Source organism: Topomyia yanbarensis, chromosome 2, assembly GCF_030247195.1.
Source record: "Topomyia yanbarensis strain Yona2022 chromosome 2, ASM3024719v1, whole genome shotgun sequence".
In the NCBI taxonomy this organism is placed as follows: Eukaryota; Metazoa; Arthropoda; class Insecta; order Diptera; family Culicidae; genus Topomyia; species Topomyia yanbarensis.
In genome coordinates, this window is record NC_080671.1 from 114,719,521 (window position 1) to 114,740,840 (window position 21,320).

Below are 21,320 nucleotides of genomic sequence, written 5' to 3' on the forward strand. Positions count from 1 at the left end.
ACAGAAAATTCACATTTTTGCCTTTCGCATATATAAAGGTTATGCAATCACTCTGAACATCGTCAACCTAATCCCGGACCTAATTTTTTTGACTAATATAGGTTTTCTGATTTTTAACTCATTTTGAGCTATTTTACTAGTAAAAAGTCATTTAGTACTCTTAACAAAAAGATATTTGTGCATAAATGGGTAGGAAATTGTCTCAGCTTTGCAATGAAATCCTGGGAATAAAGATATAAAGCATATTTTTGGGCAAAAGTCTTTTAAGTACTTGCAAGTCGACTACAAGAAAAGTTTAACAATGAAATTACAAAAAAAAACAAGAAAAGATAGGAATATGATGTTGAAGAACACATTACGAATCGCTTTAAAACACAACTTTTGGATAATAGATATTGTTATCATCATAATTTATCATTTTGAGAAAATAAACAAAAAACCTCATAAAAAACTTTTACTTTAATTACTTTAAAACAAAAAAGTAACTAAAACTTACCTGAAAGATATGAGAACACCATTCAATAGGAAATTTTCTCACCTTTCCAATAGAACTAAGAGGTTTACAATACAAAGTATATTTTTTGATTTAGAGGCATTTTGAGACAAATAAATTTTTTACATAAAATATTCAATAACTCTTTAACGGTTGAGATTTAATGGCATGTGCAGCACGATTTTTTTCACCCCTCGAGAGGTTCCTACCCATGAACCAAACACCCTGTATGTCACTCCTATCGAACGGTATATAGAACGGTAACGGCCCACAAACGGGGGCACTCCTCTACATATATAATCAAGGAATGCATTTGTTTACACCTAGTACTATTTAGATTCTAATAAGACCAACTTGAATTTAGGTACGAGCAGCGACATATCTCATGTCATAAACTAATTCTATTCAATGCTACTGGCGTGCTCTATGCCTTCTTTTACGAACGTCATTATACTAGGATCGTCCTCCAATAAATACTGACGAAAGAGCATTAGCTAATTAGTTTTTTGCTTTCACTTGACCAAAACTGTAGCAGAGTTTATGGCAACAGTTGTCAAATTTCATTACCATTAGTTCAGATATCGACTAAAAAAACATTCCTATTCGGATATTTCCTCTCTATTTGATCAGCGCCGTTTTTTTTCTGACAAATTATTTTTAAAAAGTCATTTATTGGTCAGTATTTTAATGAACAATTAAGATTATTAATTTTAAAGCTGACAAAATTGGATAAAAATATAAAATTAGAAATGGGCAAAATGAAGAGGTGCCAAAACCGGAACATATCTGTGAAGTTTAGAATCAGTAGCCTTATCTGAGATAAATTTCCGAATAATGTAAACAATGCAACAAATAAACACATTCTCTATAAATTAAATGATATACATATGTACAATCGGATCCAATCCCTCATCCACTTTTACCATAATGGTTTACGGTGCATGGTTTATATTGTCAATGATTAACAATCGATACTTACTGTACTGCTTCATCTTCTTGCAGACGGACCGAGTTTGCGCCACCTGCTGGTTGAATGGATATGAACCGGTTCCCGGTGGGTAGCTGCAATCAACGTAACTCCAGCGACGCTGCGCCTCCGTGATGATATCCTGGCTGAACGGATCGTCGCAGAAGGCCGCCGTCGAGGCATCGGACGAGCATCGCCAGCATTTCAGCGCACTGGCTGTGTAATGAGACAACAAAAGAAAGAAGCAAACGGGAAATTAGTCCTGGAACCATTTGAAGGAATTTAAAATTTGGAAATAAATTGAATTAGTTCCAATTTAGTCGGGACGGAACCAAATAGCAAGTCTAACGGTATGTCTCGTGATTTCTTCATAATATATCTAATCGAATGAATGGTGCATAGCAAGGCGAGACAAGAAGAGAACAACGGACCAGACAAGGCCAGTCCTGCTTGCCAAACGAGACAGACAAAGGCAAACTTGAATTTGCCACCTTAGTGGACAATCCTCGGCAAGATCTAAATTTACACTACTTTTGCATTTGATTAATTTGCTCGGTGGTGGAAGAGATGCTCAGATGAGGATTTCAATTCCTATATGTTTATATCATATTCTATTTTTACCGGCTGTCTCTTTGACGAGTGTCGACGCTCTTCAAGTTGACAATTTGTCTGGTTTGTGGTAGAAATTGCCATCGAATTCAATGTTGATAAACATATGATGTGACGGCGGCGTCCACAGTTAGGATATTAAACTCATTTTGTATACTCATTGTACAAATAAACATGCCATCGATGTACATCACCAACTTAAAATTGATCTTGAAATGTAATAAAATTTTCATCTATCGCCCACGCACCATCAAGTAACCTTAATAATCATTAGGCAAAGATGTGAATATTTCTTGACGTACGCCCGGCCTACTTCTACTGGTTATAAATATCATTCATCAGCTTCAGAGGGATGCGGGCAGTATCGTACGTATATCTAATTGTGATGCCAGGAAAAACGTTGGGTTAAGTGAAAATACGCAATGCACTGATCTGTGTGACAGAGCAAAATTTCGAGCAGACAACCTTTCTTTGTTTCTGATAGCACACGCGGGAAAATTGAACAGTCATAGTAGGGTGATGAGCCTATTTTCACCATACTAAGCAAGGTGCCTCACTAAATCGGTAATTTCTTGCCTTACAATCAATGGATTGCGTAAAAATTTACTTCAACCGCTTTGCTTCGTTGTTAAGAACCAATATAATAACACAAATGCGTTGAAAACAGTAAAATTCTCGTGTTTGAGCACAATGAAAACTCGAATCGAGTGCCCCTATTGTTGCGCTACCATTTGACTCAATGCGTTGAACAAAGATGGCAGACACTGCTCTAACCAACGGCTTCAAATGGGTAGGGTGATAATAGAAACATGGCGCAAATAGGCTCATCACCCTACAATCTATAGAAATAGTCTACTCTTTGCCTCGCTCATTCAAAGACATTGTTTATTCGCAACACAACTAATTTTGCTAAACTGGATTACGATAATAGACACGGCGGTTTAATATCGCACGTATTCATAAACTGGATGTAAGCACGACCTTAAAATTTCAATTTTGTTGATACATTCCACTTCCTTCGATGTAAATCATCCGCACTGTAAATTACTGTTTGAACAACCTCTGATCCGATGTTTTGGATGCTATCTGTTGACGTCTAGCATATAGGGTCACAGAGGTATTTCGAAAACGATAATGAATTGTAACTTCCGAACCGTTGCTTCATCGAAATCACCTCAGGAAACATATTTCCGAATCAATCTGTGTCAACACTACGGCACGGCCAAGTACAACTCATGGATATTTGTGTGTCCTCTGGCGAGTATTGCTTGTAAAATTGTTTCATATTGAAAAGAAGCGTCAGCTAAACTTCGGGTTGACCGAATCTGAATTGCCGTTTCGTTTAACTCCTCCCATTTAATTCTGTACTGCCATCTTACCCATTTCTTTTTATCAAATAACGACAGATGACCTTATACTGCTTTTCGTTCCAGCAATTTTGTGGGTTTTGTTTAGATTTCGTTTGACGACGTGTCCAGCTCTGGCATTTTGGGAGGGTACCTTGAATATGATTAGAACGTCGTTGGCGCATAGAGGCATGTGTGACCTCTTAATAATAGTCCATATGCACACCAAATTTTCATATCACACCTTCGAGCGCTATATTGAACAACAAGTTAGGAAAAATATCACCATTCTTCATCCCACATATAATTTTTAATCTAAAAGAAACGCATTCATTGCAATTATTTTTTGCTTCGATTATAAAGGTTTCACCCTAAGGTTCATTTTTCCGAGTAAGCAGAATTAAATGTCAACAAACATTAACTGCTCCGATGAATCATAAACCAACATGCCACGAAGATACAAACAACAAGGAAAATATATTTACAACCGTAACTCACAAGTCATAAGAATACCTGAAGAGAGCAACCGATTGAAAGCCACAAAACCGACGTTTTGCCGAAGTTTTCGCAGAAAATAAACTGAAGAGCCCGAGATGCTATTGGCCAATACTCAAAAAGCTTCAACGTCGTGAATAAGAATCTCATCACGATCTACAAAACTGTAGGCTAAATCCAATAACCCAGTCACAGTTTTACTTTATTTATTAACTGTAAATGTAAAAAATCAACGGTTCCGTTTTGGTTTTGGATACCCCCACATAGGGCTTTCCACAGAGCGCAGATCGTAAACAATATTGACACGTGGGAGACTGATCGTCATAAATACACAGCGTAATCTGAGAATAGGCAAATCCAGAGTGCAGGGTCACGAGGAAAAAAATGAGGTCTTCCAACCGCCTTTTCACCACTCGAACGCCGCTGCGTGGGCAAAATTCTTCATTTAATGAACTTGGTAATTGCAAAATCGAGTATTTCTGAAGACAGATCGAAGTTGTCGAAGCTCGAAGTTTGATTGCATTGTCTTCAACGTGCATGTGACATTATTGCAATATTTTCATGTTGGTACTTAAAACAAAGGTTTCTTCTGCGATTGCACCGTCGAATTCTATCACGACAACATTTCGTATATGGTGGATTTGAATGGTATAAACTTATTATTCCAGAAAATAGTTGCACTTAACTGTTTAACCCTCTAGTTCCTACCACCGCCTCTAGGCGGTCTCAATAAAAATCAAAATAAAACTACTACAACATGATTGTATGTTGTCATCCGCACTAGCATTTATTCCCACCTTTCACATATGCACATTGCTTGAATATTCGAGGAAAACGTGAAAAAAAAACTATTTTGCGCTTAGTGGTAATCTTCATTAAACAAATTTTAACTATTTTTGTTTCAATAACTAAAAAATATATTTTTGAGTAGCCTGTTACTAGCATTTCACTGTAGATGTGAATTGGTTTAGTAGAATAATTCGGAAGTTCAGCTTTTTTTGTAAAATACTTTGCCCGCCTCAATGCGGTGTTCGGCACCTGAGTGAAATTTTTTTTACAGTCGATAGTGATTACTTATCGTACCGAAACTAGCATTATGCGCAATTTTAGCTGAAAAGAAGTATGTATGAAAAACTTTGGGTGAATGCTGCTGTTAGAATATTGAAGTCCTTACCATTTAATAATATTTAGGGGAATCTGGGGCTAGTTGGCAGATTTTTTTCTCATTTTGTATTAGACATATGGCGCTGTCTCTAGTTTTACACTTCAAGTACTGTGTAATACATTCTCCAATATGTTTATGCTGCATTACATTCTGTTTCAAATACGTTGTAAGCGATATTGAGTTTTCGAGCGTATTAGAGTGAAGAGCCTATTTTAGCCGTATAAGGTAGGGTGCCTCACCATTTCATTAATTATTTGGAATACAATTGATGAAATAGGTATGAATTGGTACCAATATCTTTGCTTTTTTATGAACCATTATGATAACAAAAATCGCCTTGCCATTTGAACCAATGCGTTGACCAAAGGTGGCTAACGTGCTCTAACACACGGCTTCACATGGTTAGGGCAAACAAAGGCTCATTACCCTAGGTGAAGTTTTTAAATTTTAGCTTTTCTGTTATTTAGGACGAGTTCAAAGCTATTCCACGAATGACTAGATTTATGAAACAGATCTTAATTTCGGCTAAGCAGTCTCTTATGGATTAAAACGAATTATGTTATGATTACTCCGACGTTTTGATGCAGGGTTCGCATCATCTTCAGGGGACAAATCTACTCATTCATTCAAGGAACGAATGAGTAGATTTGCCCCCTGAAGATGATGCGAACCCTGCATCGAAACGTCGAAGTAATCGTAACATAATTCGTTTTAATCCATAAGAGACTGCTTAGCCGAAATTAAGATCTGTTTGTGTACGTTACAGTCGAATTCTTCAATCGATGAAAGACTAGATTTATCGATAGCGCACGAAAAGAACTTTTCCTGGTCGTATATGTCATATTCGTAACCACAAACAAAATTTGTTATTTGTTTGTTTACTTCGGAATTTCACCTGAAGAATTTCGAAATTCGTTGAAAACCACCATCGCATACAGGTTTCCATGCGTAAGTCACCATTGTATCCAAGTTTGCACACAAGTCCCGTATAGCAATTGCTGGCCCATCGAAACGCCGGCCAGTGGCAAGTTGCTATTTGCTGTTGTCATTTCAAAACGACAGTTTTATTTCTTACACAAGTTGAAAACTTTACTTGTATGCCAGTTCTCAGTGGTTGAAGTAACTAGTAGAAAAAAAGTTTTTGTTTTTTATTCGCTCAGGTGCCCAAGACCGCCTCTAGGCAGCCTACTTATTTAAGACATTAATAAAAAAATCCATTACTTACAATAATTATCAACATTATTTTAGATTTTAGAAGCCCACCTACAAAAGTTTTTTCAAGCCAAAAAATTTGGGCACGAACATCGTGCCAAAACTTGCACAGGGAAACTATTTAAAAAGTGGAAGAAGATGTCGAAATTCTCTACTTCGTTTGGCAAGCGATTCGCGGATGGGGAAAATATTCAGGACATCTTCACATCTGGAACCGTCAATGGACAAATCTACATGGAAGCCTCCAAAAGTGACCACTCCGCTTTTTGAGGTGTCATGAAGTCTCGATACTTTCTCGGCCTGACTTGGCATCTTCCACTATATCGTCTTAGATTGCTACAGAACTCATAGTGTTTTTATCGTACCGTTTTAAAAATGCACTGAAAGAAATTTGGTAAAAACCATTTGTACATACGGGCACAAAACCTATTGTTTGACTCAGATTTACTGTTTCGCGTTCCGCTCATCAGCTCATGACATCCTTCGTGACCGCTATGTTTAAAAATGCTTTTGTGAAAGTGTAATTGAAAGTGGCTACACCAATCGATCGAACCTTTACCCTAAACTTGATAAAAGGAGTGAAGGCTAATTTGTGTGCCTTTGAGGATATTTGAAGGACTTTGGACGTTTGGTGATATATTGCGTGCATAATTTATTTTCGATTGGTAGAGTAGAGTGAGGTCAAGTAGGTCAGTTTTTTCGCAATGCAATGGTATTTTGCACTGATTTTGACAAACAAGCACTCGTTGGAAAAGTTATACATCTGGAAACATTTTGGTAGTAATTATATTAGGTCTGGCTAAATTTTTTTAAATCTAATAACAAATGCCTTCCATTAACGTCATTCAGGTAAGAAAATAAAGAAGTGGCAAATAATGTGAAAAATCACGAAACCGCAGAGGGAATTGTAGAAAAACCATGTTTTTCCAGCAGCTGGTTCTGTACTTGCAAATGACTTCTTCGGTGTCCTCGTCGTCGCCAGAGTGTTGAATTGAGGTTGTCCATCCCGGCTAAGGTGGTTACTTAGCTGTGCGACGATCACGTTTGCGATTCGGAGCATTCGGTTTTTCGATTATGTTTTTTTTCGATTACCTACTTCAACGACATCTTTAATTATTATATTGCTAACTCACGCGAAATCTCTGACGCGCTTTCATTGATCACGAGCACATTTCTTTCACATGACCACATAATATTTCGAACGGAACCATTAATTGTTTAAAGGCTGATCGTATACTGGCGCCATCTTGAACAGCTGCTATTGCGTTTTTTATGTCCTCTTCACTCCATTTTGGCGTATTTCACACAAAATTACGCATTATTTTCTTGTCAAAATAATTCAAATTTACAATATAGTAGTGATAGTGCCCCCAAGCGTATGTTTTATATTGATGTCCGCTTTTTTGAAGTAGAATACTTTGTACGTTTCAATATGGGGGTCCCGTTTCAAAATATCGGCTGTGGCAGTCGCGTCAGATTTTGAACGTTAATAACTTCCATCATACTTAATAGAATGATTTGAGGTTTGAGGCAATTTTATCGAAAATATGTTCCGCAATGTAGTATTAAAATTTGGAGTATATATAACATGCATTAATACCGAAAATACGGTATTTTAAAAAATCTTTCAAAAACTACCGAAAATGGTGAAAATTTTCAGCTCATCCCGATCAGAACCGTCAATATGGTGCATCAACCGAACACTTAAATGATGAAAAGTGTTAAATATAGGTCCGCTACACATTTGTTTCTATCAACATTTGTATTTAGCTGCTTGGCGCGAATGGATGGCTGTACAATACCGCTGAAATATTTGTGAGCTGTACACGACTGGTGGATGAATCAGTGTGTATCGATACGTGCTACTACTAGAGGCCATCATTTTCATTTCTGATGGAATTAAGATAGTATACACACATGCGCGTAAAAACTGATTTCAAATCATCTGACTGAAGCTCTGATTGGTTCCCGCTAATTTCATACACCGAGTCGCAAATCCTGATCAGAAAGAATTGTCATTCCAGTCGGTTTCAGCAAGTCCACTTGTCCGATGTCCGCAGACTGTATGTAAACAGCGGGAGAGAAGGTGATTATTAGGATTCATTTCCGTGGATTAATTTGCGCAGCTTCGTGTTGGAAAAGAAGGAACAATTGGAACAAAAATCTCCCACCCGAAGAATATTTTTGAACGTGAATATCTGCCATTGTACTCAATGGAAAAATAAGATTATTGCGCTATCTGATTGAAAATATGTACAACAATTTTGTATCAAATTCTGTAGGATGTACAGTTACTAAAAATAACGGAAATAATGGATTTTAAAAAAAGTAGTAATTATCCGACCCATGATTGATCGGAACAATGCGCTCAAGCAGCAAGCGTTGCTAGGACTGCCTCTTTTCCATCAAATGAGCCGCGACACGTATTAAAAGGGCACATAAGAAAAATTCGTTAGTTTGTGTTCTGACGTTGTAAGCGTAGCAGCTGCTGTGATTCTTGTAAGCTCGCATTCTTCGGTGGTTGGTGATACATCTCATGACTGCCGCCAGGCGCTGCTGATAGCATTCCATTCTAATGATGCACGGGCGTGCCAGTTTCATGCACACACGGAAGATACAATGATGACACATCACAGAAAAAGCAGAGAGCTCTTTGTTTTGGAGCTGAATAAATGGATTGGCGATGGGGTGGTTTGGTCTCTTGCTCTGTAAATTATATGTGGCGTTAGGTGCGTGTACAAATAAATTCACCACGGCGCGCGTTTCAGAGGGCTCTGTGGTGTATACAATAAAGTTGTGACTAGCGTGTGCTCTTTGGTATGTTTTCCTCTAGCAAGCAGTAGTGCGATCGCGATTAACGATTAGATAAGCACCGGTTGTTTCATTGGGTAAAGGAAATGGTATTGGCTTATTGGAAGCTGATATTATGATTTTTTTGATGATTTGATACAAGTTACTTCGGAAAGTTTATTTACAAGTTTATAGAGCATTTTTACACTACCAAGGAAAACTTAATATATACGGTCCTCGGAGCAAACTGAAAAAAAGTTTTACGTATCATCATAGTTAACCCTTTCATGCCCAACTTTTTTCTAGTGCATGTAGGGTTTCAAAACTATTTTTCCTTGAAAACGATGGTGTAAAGAAACACGAAAAGCTTATTTTCATAAAGATAGGTGCTTCCATGGCAGTGCTAGAGGCTGGTCAATTTTTACCTTCTAATGCTCAATACAATTCTCCAAGAATAATTACAATAGTCCAATTACGTGGAAAACCTAGCCAACGACAGTTCAAATTGATAAGTTTTATCAGTTTTCAATAATATTGCACCATAACGAAGATATATGAAAAAATCATTTTCCGTCGTCAACGTAAACTGTCCCTGGCAGCACTGCTCCATCGGAATTCAATCTGACTAATTGCAATAACTTCAGTTCTAGAGCTGATCCTTGTAACTGTTAATACTCAAATTAAAGGCAATAATCACATTAATGAGCCTTATTTGTTTTTGTGAGTAAATCTCGTCTCAATCAAAAATTATAGCTGTTTAAAAACGTTGTTGTCCACAAACAACATGGGCATGAATGGGTTAAATCACGATCCATAAATCCAGATTAATTGTATCCACACTAAGCCCCGCTTATTTTATGTGGGGCTAAATGAACCTATGTGCATTTTACTTATGTTGTTTGCGAATATCGCGACTACACAAGTGAAAAGCTCCATTAAAAGTCATGTCCTGGTACTGAATTCGTTGTCGATTATCATACGTGACAATTGCAGGGTTATTGTGAAAATTCCACTCTAAGATACCTGCTTGGTTAAGGTTTGAGTATAATAATATTTATGAAGACATGGGATAAAACGCGCCCTCTAAGGAAATATGATCATAGTTTAGCTATAATCATTAATTGGGCGAATCTAATAAATATCATTAAACCAAACGCCATCATAACGCTTTTCAAAATATTCAAGAACATGTACAATTTGCAATGTTTCAAAATCATTTTAAATTACACTTTGAAAAATGGGTAAGGCAAAACTTTGCGCAGTGGCGATATCGTAGCCAATGAGGTACAACCGAGGTGCGATTATTGCTAGTTGAAAGCTAAGGCAAAACGCACTTTTGCGGGGTAAACTTCACCACATCGGGGGGCATAATTCACTACAACAACGGGACAGAAAGCTCGTTGTACAAAGACGTAATTTTGTTTTTTGTCGGGATTTCACAAAAGTGTAGCTTTAAATCGCCTCAGGTTATGCAATTATTGGGTTTTCACGAAATAACGAAATAGCGGTACAAGTATATCCGATCCTTTGCTGTTGCCAAATGAATTGTTTCACTCTCATTAAATGCTCTTTCCAGGGTTACCATATGAGGATAAATATGTGCGAATATTTTAGGTGTTGTTGTACGATATTTTGGCATTTCCATTAAAAATAACGAAATAACTGGTTTGAATACAACCTATCAGAAGATAGTCAAAATTTTAGCATTCGTATTATCAGCCATACAGTTTGTATTCTACTTCACTCCGGTTATGTCTCTGACATTACCCACCCATAATTTTTTTTAAACATGAAATATCGAAAAACCAACACAAAACTCGTGTTCCGCATTAATTTTTTCGTAAGAAAAAACTCACTTGACATTTGTTTTATATTTAATAAATGTACTGTACTGAGGACGAAAGACAATGCGATTTCGCAAATCAACATGCGAAAACATAAACGACGCCGTAATTAATACAGCTGATGCGTTCACGGAAATGACAGTCGTCAACGATGTTCTTTAATTCACACAACATGAGCTGTGTATCTAATCTACCAATACTCTACCATTCAAATAATAGACGTATCACCTTCCCTACTCCACCATTCCTCATTCTTGACAAAGACACTTTTCATCCTCTAACAAGGTCTTAAATCTATGAAGGTCAGATTATACCGTCTGGGGAGAGCATACCATATTTGGTAAGCCCATTACACTGTACGCAACTCACCTGAGGTCGAATCCTCTCACTGCATCAGGCACGTAGTCAGAGGGGGGGGGGGGCTAGGGGGCTAAAGCCCCTCCCGAAACTTTTATGAAAAATTAATTTCTTTGCGAAATTTCGACTAATCCTACCCAACTTATAATATACTTTCATCTAGTGCATACTCAAGAACTGGTTCGAAGATCGTATTGTGAAAATGTTGTGAAGGATATAATATAGAAAACTTAGCGATAAAATTTACAAAACCAATTCTAGCCCGCTATTGATTGCTACGATAATAAACAACAGATAATTACTTATACAGGTATTCAATAAGAGTTAAACGGTTTGCGAATCTAGTTATGAGAGCCTATGTTAGCAAGAATTAGTCGGTGTTAAGTCAGACCGGATTAGGTCGCAAAACATAAAAAAATAGATAACGATAGCACTGGATAAAGAATTTTTTCATCTACATTCGACTTTTGCCAGAATTGAAATATGTAACAACTAGCAAAAGTTCATAACAGTTTTTGCAACCGGCCGAGACGGTTGTGCCTCCAGGTGGAAGGTTTTGTTCTGGAGAGAGTGACGGAGTGCGAGACGCTGTATGCGTTTTTGTGGGAGAGAGAGAGATCAGTTTGTTAAGTGTGAGTCGACAGTTGATACGTCGGAGGCGTGGTCAACGGCATCCTCGACAAGTGGTGTTTTGACAGCAAACCGCGGGTAGACGAATTTGCCTACCACGGTGGCAGAAATCGACAGTGATCGTGTCTGTACACACAGAAAAATATTTTGTATTGGTGTCGTCGAGCAATTCTAATCGACGAGAGCGGAAGCGTCACAGGTAGACCCATTTGCTCTATTTGTCTACCGCAGAAGTGGTACGACGAATAAGGAAACCACCGGCACCGAAAAGTGCCGCATCGACAGTGGGATTTTCGCAGCAAGCCACAGGTAGCCACATTTGTCTACCGCGGTGGTGGAAACTGAGAGAGCGCGCTGGTGGTGGTGATACCGACGAGCAGCTTAACCGGAGAGAGTTTTGAAGTGTTGCAGGTAGGCCTATTTCTCTACTGAAGAAGCAACGCGACGAAGTAGGACAGCAAGTGTCACATTGTCAAACAACGGGCACCGAGTTTACAACGTAACACATGAGGTGTGTTCTACCGGTATAACAGGTATATTGTTCATTCCTTTTTGTGATAGTTTTTCGTGCTACGTAAAATGGATGAAGAGATGGGAGAACGAGTGACAGACCCTCCCCCTAAGCCTGTTGAAAATGTAAACCCGAGTAGAATTAAAATTTACCCAGAGTCGTCAACGGGACCATGGATTGTATTTATTAGGCGTAAAGTAAAGGCGCTAAATATCATTCAAATTTCGAAAGATTTGACTTCGCGATTCTCGGATGTAAAAGAGATCGTTAAAGTTAATAAAGATAAAATACGCATTGTCGTTGGTAGTCTCAAACAAGCCAATGCAATTGCTTCTTGCGAGCTTTTTACGCGTGAGTATAGAGCGTATATTCCTTCAAAGGAAATTGAAATTGATGGGGTCATCACAGAATCGAGTTTGACTGTTGATGACATAATTAAGCATGGGGTTGGTCGTTTCAAAGACACCATACTTAAAGACGTAAAGATACTTGAATGCAAGCAATTGCATTCAGTATCACACGAAGGAGATAAAAAAGTTTATCGACTGTCTGACTCGTTTCGAGTGACTTTCGCTGGGTCTGCGCTGCCCAACTATGTCATTATCGATAAGATTCGTCTCCCTGTTCGCCTTTTCATCCCTCGTGTAATGAATTGCCTTAATTGTAAACAGCTTGGCCACACAGCCACTTACTGTTCCAATAAGGCACGGTGTGGCAAATGTGGGGGTTCTCATCAAGAGGATACATGTAATGAAAATTCAGAAAAATGTTTAATGTGCGGAGAAAATTCGCATGAGCTCCCTGCATGCCCCATTTATAAATTGCGCGAGGATAAAATTAAACGATCCTTGAAGGAGAGGTCTAAGCGCTCCTATGCAGAAATGTTGAAAAATGCTACCCCTAAACCCATCTTCTTAGAAAACACTTACACATCTCTATTTTCGGAACAGTCTGACTCCGACAGAGCGTGCGAAGGTACATCATTTGTTTTACCCGGAAATTCCAGAAAAAGAAAACAGTCTTCTTTTCCCAAGCTGCCAAGCAAGGGCCTTAAAATTTCTCCACCAATAGATAAACTGCGCCCAAAACCGAAAAATTCCGATTCAAAACCGAAATCAATTCCACCCGGTTTTGGGAACGTACAATCCAAACAGAACACCATTACTGGAAATAATAAAATTTCGACTTCCTCTGAGCCTCAGCCGGGGGTAGGATTATTGAAATTTTTCTGAAATTCTTGATTGGATTTTTAAAGCATTCAATATTTCTGAACCACTAAAGAGTATACTTTCAGCTTTCCTCCCAACAATTAGAACATTTTTAGAGCAGCTGATTGCTCAATGGCCCATCCTTGCAGCAATTATATCCTTCAATGGTTAATTCAACTCCTAAGGTGAAAGACTCCATCACTGTTTTACAGTGGAATTGCAGAAGTATCATACCAAAAATTGATTCTTTAAAAATTTTACTGCATAATTTAAAATGCGATGCTTTTGCTCTATGTGAAACATGGCTTACCTCAAACATTAATTTCAACTTAAATGATTTCAACATTATTCGCCTAGACCGAGACACCCCATATGGAGGAGTGCTTCTAGGAATTAAAAAGTGCTATTCTTTCTATAGAATTACCATCCCCATGATTGCTGGCATTGAGGCTGTAGCAGTCCAAACGAATATTAAAGGCAAAGACATGTCTATCGCTTCTATATATATACCTCCCAAAGTTCAAATTGGACAACGTCAAATTTTCGAGGTAGTGGAATCCATGGCTGCTCCGCGTCTGATACTGGGAGACTTCAACTCGCACGGAGTATTGTGGGGTTCCCTCTACAATGATAATCGATCCTCTTTGATATACAATGTTTGTGACGAATTTAATATGACAGTTTTAAATACTGGCGAAACAACACGCATCCCCAGACCTCCTGCACGTCCAAGTGCATTAGATCTATCTCTGTGCTCGACATCACTTCGGTTAGATTGCACGTGGAAGGTTGTTCCTGATCCTCACGGTAGCGATCATTTGCCAATCGTTGTTTCAATTAACAGTGAATTAGGCCTTACGAATTCAATCAATGTTCCTTATGACTTAACACGAAATATTGATTGGAAAACATACGAAACATTAATTTCCACTTCTCTTGCTTCGACAGAAGAGCTACCCCCTACCGAAGAATATGAATTCCTAGCGGGTTTAATTATTGAAGCAGCAGAACAAGCCCAAACGAAATGCAATCCTGGAATGACAATAAATAGACGGCTCCCTAATCCTTGGTGGGACAAAGAGTGCTCTGATGCATATGAAGCTAAACAAGTTGCCTACAAAGAAATTATGAAACAGAAAGGGGGTATACGTGAGAACTTTGAAAATTATTTCATTTTGCAAAACAAATTTGACAGTCTCCGTCGTGCCAAAAAGTCTAGTTATTGGAGACGCTTCGTTGATGGCTTGTCAAGAGAAACATCAATGAGTACTCTTTGGAACACAGCCAGAAGAATGAGGAATCGTAACGTGACTAATGAAAGCGAAGATTTTTCGAATCGTTGGATATTTAATTTTGCCAAGAAAATTTGTCCAGATTCTGCTCCTGCGCAGAAAATCATTCGCGATGCTCCCACAAGTAACGATTTCATAGATTCGCCTTTGACAATGATGGAATTTTCAATTGCACTCCTCTCATGCAACAATAATGCTCCGGGACTAGACAGAATTAAATTCAACTTGGTGAAGAATCTGCCTGACCTAGCAAAAAGACGCTTGTTGAATTTATTCAACAAGTTGCTTGAGCAGAATATTGTCCCGCGTGACTGGAGACAAGTGAGAGTTATCGCCATTCCAAAACCGGGAAAACCAGCCTCCAATCATAACTCGTATCGACCGATTGCAATGCTATCCTGCATCAGGAAATTGTTGGAAAAAATTATCCTACGACGTCTCGACAATTGGGTTGAGGCGAACGGCTTGCTCTCAGATACCCAGTTTGGTTTTCGGAGAGGAAAGGGAACGAATGATTGCCTGGCGCTACTTTCGTCAGAAATCCAACTCGCTTACGCAAAAAAAGAACAAATGGCGTCTGTGTTCTTAGACATAAAAGGAGCATTCGACTCAGTCTCCATTGATGTTCTCTCGGAGAAGCTACATCAATGTGGTCTTTCACCGATATTAAATAATTATCTATACAATTTATTGTCAGAAAAGCACATGCATTTTTCATATGGCGATTTGGCAACACTCAGAATAAGTTACATGGGCCTCCCACAAGGCTCTTGTCTAAGCCCCCTTCTCTATAATTTTTACGTGAATGACATTGATAATTGTATTGTCAGCCCATGCACTCTAAGACAACTTGCAGATGTTGGGGTGGTTTCTGCCACAGGACCAAAAGCTATAAATTTACAACAACCATTGCAAGATAGCTTGGATAATTTATCAATTTGGGCTTTAAAACTGGGCATCGATTTCTCTACAGAGAAAACAGAGTTGGTCGTTTTCTCAAGGAAGCGTGATCCGGCTCAGCTTCAGCTCCAGTTGGTTGGTAGATCGATAGCCCAAGTCCTGACTTTTAAATACCTTGGAATTTGGTTCGATTCTAAAGGCACATGGGGAGGCCACATTAGATATCTAATAACGAAATGCCAACAAAGGATAAATTTTCTGCGAACAATAACTGGATCATGGTGGGGTTCTCATCCAAGTGACATGATAAGATTGTATCAAACAACAATACTTTCAGTAATGGAATATGGGTGCTTCTGTTTCCGTTCAGCTGCGAACACTCACATTATTAAACTGGAACGGATACAGTATCGTTGTTTACGAATTGCCCTAGGTTGCATGCAGTCGACCCATACGATGAGTCTTGAAGTACTAGCGGGAGTTCTTCCTTTAAAAGACCGATTCTGGGATCTCTCCTCTCGTTTACTTATTCGATGTGAGGTTATGAACCCACTGGTAATTGAAAATTTTGAAAGACTTGTTGAGCTCCAACCCCAAACCAGATTCATGACAGTGTATTTCAATCACATGTCACAAGAAATAACGCCTGCTAGGTATGTTCCCACATACGTCAATATACTAGATACTCCTGAATCCACTTTATTCTTCGACACGTCCATGCAAGCAGAGATTCGTGGAATTCCGGATCATCTACGCTCGCGGGAGATCCCTAAAATATTCACAAGTAAATATCAACACATAGACTGCCTTAAAATGTTTTACACTGATGGGTCACGAATCAGTGAGGCCACTGGTTTCGGTATTTTCAACCATAATTTTTCAATTTCTCTCAAACTTGCAGAATCCGCCTCTGTTTATATAGCGGAACTAGCAGCAGTTCACTATAGTTTGCAAATAATTAATACTTTACCCCCGAACCATTACTTTATCCTCACTGATAGTCTCAGCACAATTGCAGCTCTACGCTCAAAGAGGATTGATAATCAAGATCCATTCTTTTTGGGGAAGATACGAGAATCTCTGAGTAACCTAACAAGAAAATGTTATAAATTTACCCTAGTGTGGCTCCCCGCCCATTGCTCTATTGCGGGAAATGAGAAAGCTGATAATTTAGCCAAGATTGGTGCACTAGATGGTGAAATATATGAAAGACCCATCGCTTACAATGAATTTTATAGCGCTTCTCGACAGAGGACACTTGCTAGTTGGCAAACATCTTGGGACAGTGGAGATATGGGACGATGGCTACACTCAATTATCCCTAAAGTGTCAACGAAGGCATGGTTCAAAGGATTGGATGTAAGTCGGGACTTCATCCGTGTGATGTCAAGACTCATGTCCAATCATTATACTTTAGATGCGCATCTCCGTCGTATTGGGCTCACTGAGGGTAATCATTGTGCTTGTGGAGAGGGTTACCATGACATTGAGCATGTTGTTTGGTCCTGCACTGAATATCGTGAAGCCAGATCACAATTAGTAGATTCTTTACAAGTCCGAGGAAGACCAATCCATGTTCCTGTTAGAGACATCCTGGCGTATCGCGATCCTCTATACATGGAACTTATCTATCATTTTCTAAAAACAGCGTCTGTCAAAATTTAATTAAATTCATATCCTCATACTCTCATCCAAGGCTAATCATTCACCAATTAAAGTGTCCTAGAATATTCAGTTTTTAAATTTAGACAATAACAGAAAAAAGTAAATAAATACAAAAAATACTAGATCATTATGAAATATAACAATGTAAGGAAAAAAGCAAACAATAAAGTGATTTCAGTGTTAGTTTTAGACAAATTACTAGTATAGTTAAAATTAGTCTTAAGGATTTTTGTAACGTGCTATGTAAAAAAAGAAACTGGCGTAAAAAGCTTTTGGAAATGCCGTGTCAAATAAACGTATGGAAAAAAAACTAGCAAAAGTTATTTCAAAAATATATTTTTAGTTATAGTAAAAAGGATGCTGCCTACTGGATTCAAACTTTAAACTCGTTTTTCATCAAATCAATAAATTGTCACTTAGTCCGGTCTGACAGATGAAAGAAGATATTCACAGCAAATAGCAAATTGCGTGTGTGTGATCTGTCGGATTTCCACTATTTGTTTTAAGTTTCACGCATTGTAAATATATGATAGATCCACGGCTTCGTTAACCTAGCACATTAAGCCGTGTTGCGAGTGATTAAGTCTTTAAGTTGCTCGCAAATACATAGGCTTAGACAGCAACGATGTTTCGAAATATCATTAGGTTTTCTGGTGCATAAACACTATTAAAAGTACATATTGTATTCTTAGCCCCTCCCGAAACAAAATCCTGGCTGCGGGCCTGCACTGCATATAGTGTTGTTTCGACGGTATTTGGAATTCAAAAAGACACCCATTGATGGAAATCTGAAATCGTGATTTTTCTCCATATACATATTTTGATTCCCAGATTATTTTTAATCATTTCAACATGGTTGACTGATTTGGTTCAAATTTGGTAACAAAAGCTAAGGGTGGCAAGGAGAAGAAATAGCAGAAATAGGATCCCATTTTTTTTAGCATTTTCTGAGGTTAACGGCGCAAATAGTTTAACAGAACTGATTGCATTGCATAATGCCTGCTGGAAAAAATAAATGCGAAGTTTTAGTTAGTGAAGGACAAACAAATTAATTTGCCACTAAAAGCAAATTCTCTGTAAGTCATTTGTGAACACAAGATCCCATCTAAGACTCCCTAATACGAGTTTAAAGTCCAAATTATCATTCAAAATAATCGAGTTTCGTGAAATTCGCTCACGATTCGAATAATGCCTACCTGTGTACAACCCCTCAGCGACAACATCAATATAGGTCATTCAGTTGAAAGATATTTTTTTCTGCCAATCGCAAACGGAGATAATTGACCAACAGCACAACCACACCAGTCTGCACAACGAATTGTGGTTCCAGGCGACCGGAAAACTAAACCTCTGAAAATTTCTATGGCGCGTCAGAATAAAGCCACTAGGATGATTCACGTATGATTATACTACTTCGATTATGCAGAATGAGCCATGAGGATAGTAAATCTACTAAATTAGGATGAGCTTTTTTTAAACCGAAAGAAGTAGCGAATGATGCTAAGATTGAAGCCTCTAGTTTTTAATTCAAACAAAAATCTGAAACGATTTAGGGTTCAAAGCAGTACAACTATAGATAATTGCGTTCGTGAAATAAATGAAAAGAGAAATATTTTTATTCAAATTTGAATTTCATTACAACCCCATGATCCCATAATTTATAATAAATTTAAGAATATATCGAAATTTACATCGCCCTAATGGAAAGTTGATCACCAAACTCACGCCGAACCATCGTATTCAAGGGGAGGTGTGTGGATCTAGGCGACTTGAACGAAAAGAGTTGCAAAACGATCGAAACCGGTTTGGGCAGAAGTTTTTTACTCGCGGCTGAAGTTTTGGCGTGATAGTTTACGTGAGCTGTTTGTTTTGATTTTGTTTATAGTCTTTTTATTATCATCAGATTTCCGAACATAATAAAAAAAAAATATTTTCATTCATTCCGCTCAATAGATCAAGCTAATAGTTCTACCCTGTTCATTTCGTTTGCAACAAATTACGATCTCGCGAATGAAACGCCAAAACCTTGTATAATCTTACTACTTGCTATATGCCTATATTATCTAGACAATAGAACAATCAGCCACACTGGTGGAATTTCACTACTATAATAACTAGCACATGTTCAACCGTGTCACCTTGTAATAACACAACTGTTGATATCAGCAAGAATATATTTTCCAGTCGGTTAAGAGTACAACCCATTCAAGGCCAGTGGTTATGTCACGTAAATATCCGCCCATGCCACACATGAGCTCATGTTTATCTCCTACATGATGATGATGATGATGATGATGTAACGAATGCTGGCAACGCATAAATAGTGTCGTTCTGTGCCATCTCTGGATTCTTTTTTATTACGATGTTTTAGTTTACGCAAACCGGAATGGAATGTAAACAAAACGTACAAAGAATCGACAGCAGCGTCAAGTGCGTACAAGTTGGGAACGGCTTTATTTGCTGTCGGACGGTTAGTCAAGTGCCCAAACATTACCATCGGCATTGTATTGCCAAAATTGAAGCGGTCAGTCAGAAGTTATCGAGATTAGTCATTGATGGTCAACTTACTAGAACGTATTTCAACAGTATTTTGGTGTTCGTTTAACTTACATAAATGATCCGTATTTGGTTCTTAATATTTTAACCCACATGGTTATGAAATTCAGACGAAATTGTCTTAGAGCTTCAGTGATCACCCAAATGCAGATAACCTATTCCGAGCCACCCCGGTGTCCCATACCCACCTGCGTGTTTACGTTGTTTTATTTCTGAAGGAGCTATGATAAAACCGGAAAACAATTTTCCCTGAAGGGATATCCTAAATCCTAACGCCACACCCAACAGGATATAGATTTCCGTTAACCAGAATAAATTCTTAGGCTTTATTTGTTCCCCATAACCATCCACCGATAACAATCATTTTCGCTACAATTGAGGTGTGGCTTTCTAGTTTCCCGATTACTCGTTCCATTAACATTTGTTCGACTGGTGGAAGGAAATCGAAGCTATATTTGAACAGAATGGTTCAGTTGGCATTTCAGTAAGGTATATTAAACAACGGTACACGGTTGTGCAATCGGAGATATCTCAAACGATTACTATTTAATTTAGCTTATTAACATAACTGAATGAAGCATTTCCATCGAGCATTGCCCGGTTCTGAGGAAAAAAGCAAAACACAATCAACTAATGAATCATTTCCCGCGTTTGTGCATACCTTTCAAGTGCAAATGTAAACTAGCTGCTCTGAATATAAAGAAGATCTCTCAAAAGGATAATTAGGTTATGCCCTGCTTTTGTTGTTTTTCGGCGCAACAGGTATTAAAAATATGTAGTGAATTGTTTTTACTTGCTTATACTGTTTACTTTATTTTAACGATTACAAAAACATAGAAAAGTATCATACTTTGGCCAAGCGCCGTATTAAAATCACTTGGGACTCCTGGGCACTATTGTATTAAAGGGCCCCTTTACAGGTGAATATGATAAAGCACCATATAGCAGAGAAAATGTCAGCATATTATATTTTAATTTACGATTTCTAAAAATCACAAAAAATTTTAGGGCTCAGGCCCCTGCGCAAGGTGAGGGTTTTGGGGGTTCAAACCCCTCCCATGCAAGTTTTGAATTAGGGGAGCCCGGGGCTAGTTGGCGGTTGGGGTAAGTTAGCGGAATCCCTTTTTCTCTGTTTCTATTAGACATACAGCGCTGCCTCTTCTTATGTAGCTCAAGTTATGTGAAACCCATTATCCAATGTGTTTTTGTTGCAAAACGATTTGTTTGGTGAAAGTTGTGAGTGATACTGTGTTTTCGAGCATACCAAGTAAATTTTCTAA

The 21,320-nt window shown here is 38.2% G+C and overlaps 1 protein-coding gene and 1 pseudogene across 1 annotated transcript in view; one reads left to right on the plus strand and one right to left on the minus strand.

Annotated features, from left to right (window-relative positions):
- LOC131679253 (uncharacterized) overlaps nt 1–21,320 on the minus strand; it is a 108,761-nt gene that overhangs the window by 22,788 nt on the left and 64,653 nt on the right. The window contains exon 2 of the mRNA XM_058959946.1: nt 1,473–1,676. Coding sequence (XP_058815929.1) covers nt 1,473–1,676 — 204 coding nt within the window. The remainder of the gene's footprint in view (nt 1–1,472; nt 1,677–21,320) is intronic.
- On the plus strand, nt 10,328–10,521 carry LOC131686454 (U4 spliceosomal RNA; annotated as a pseudogene).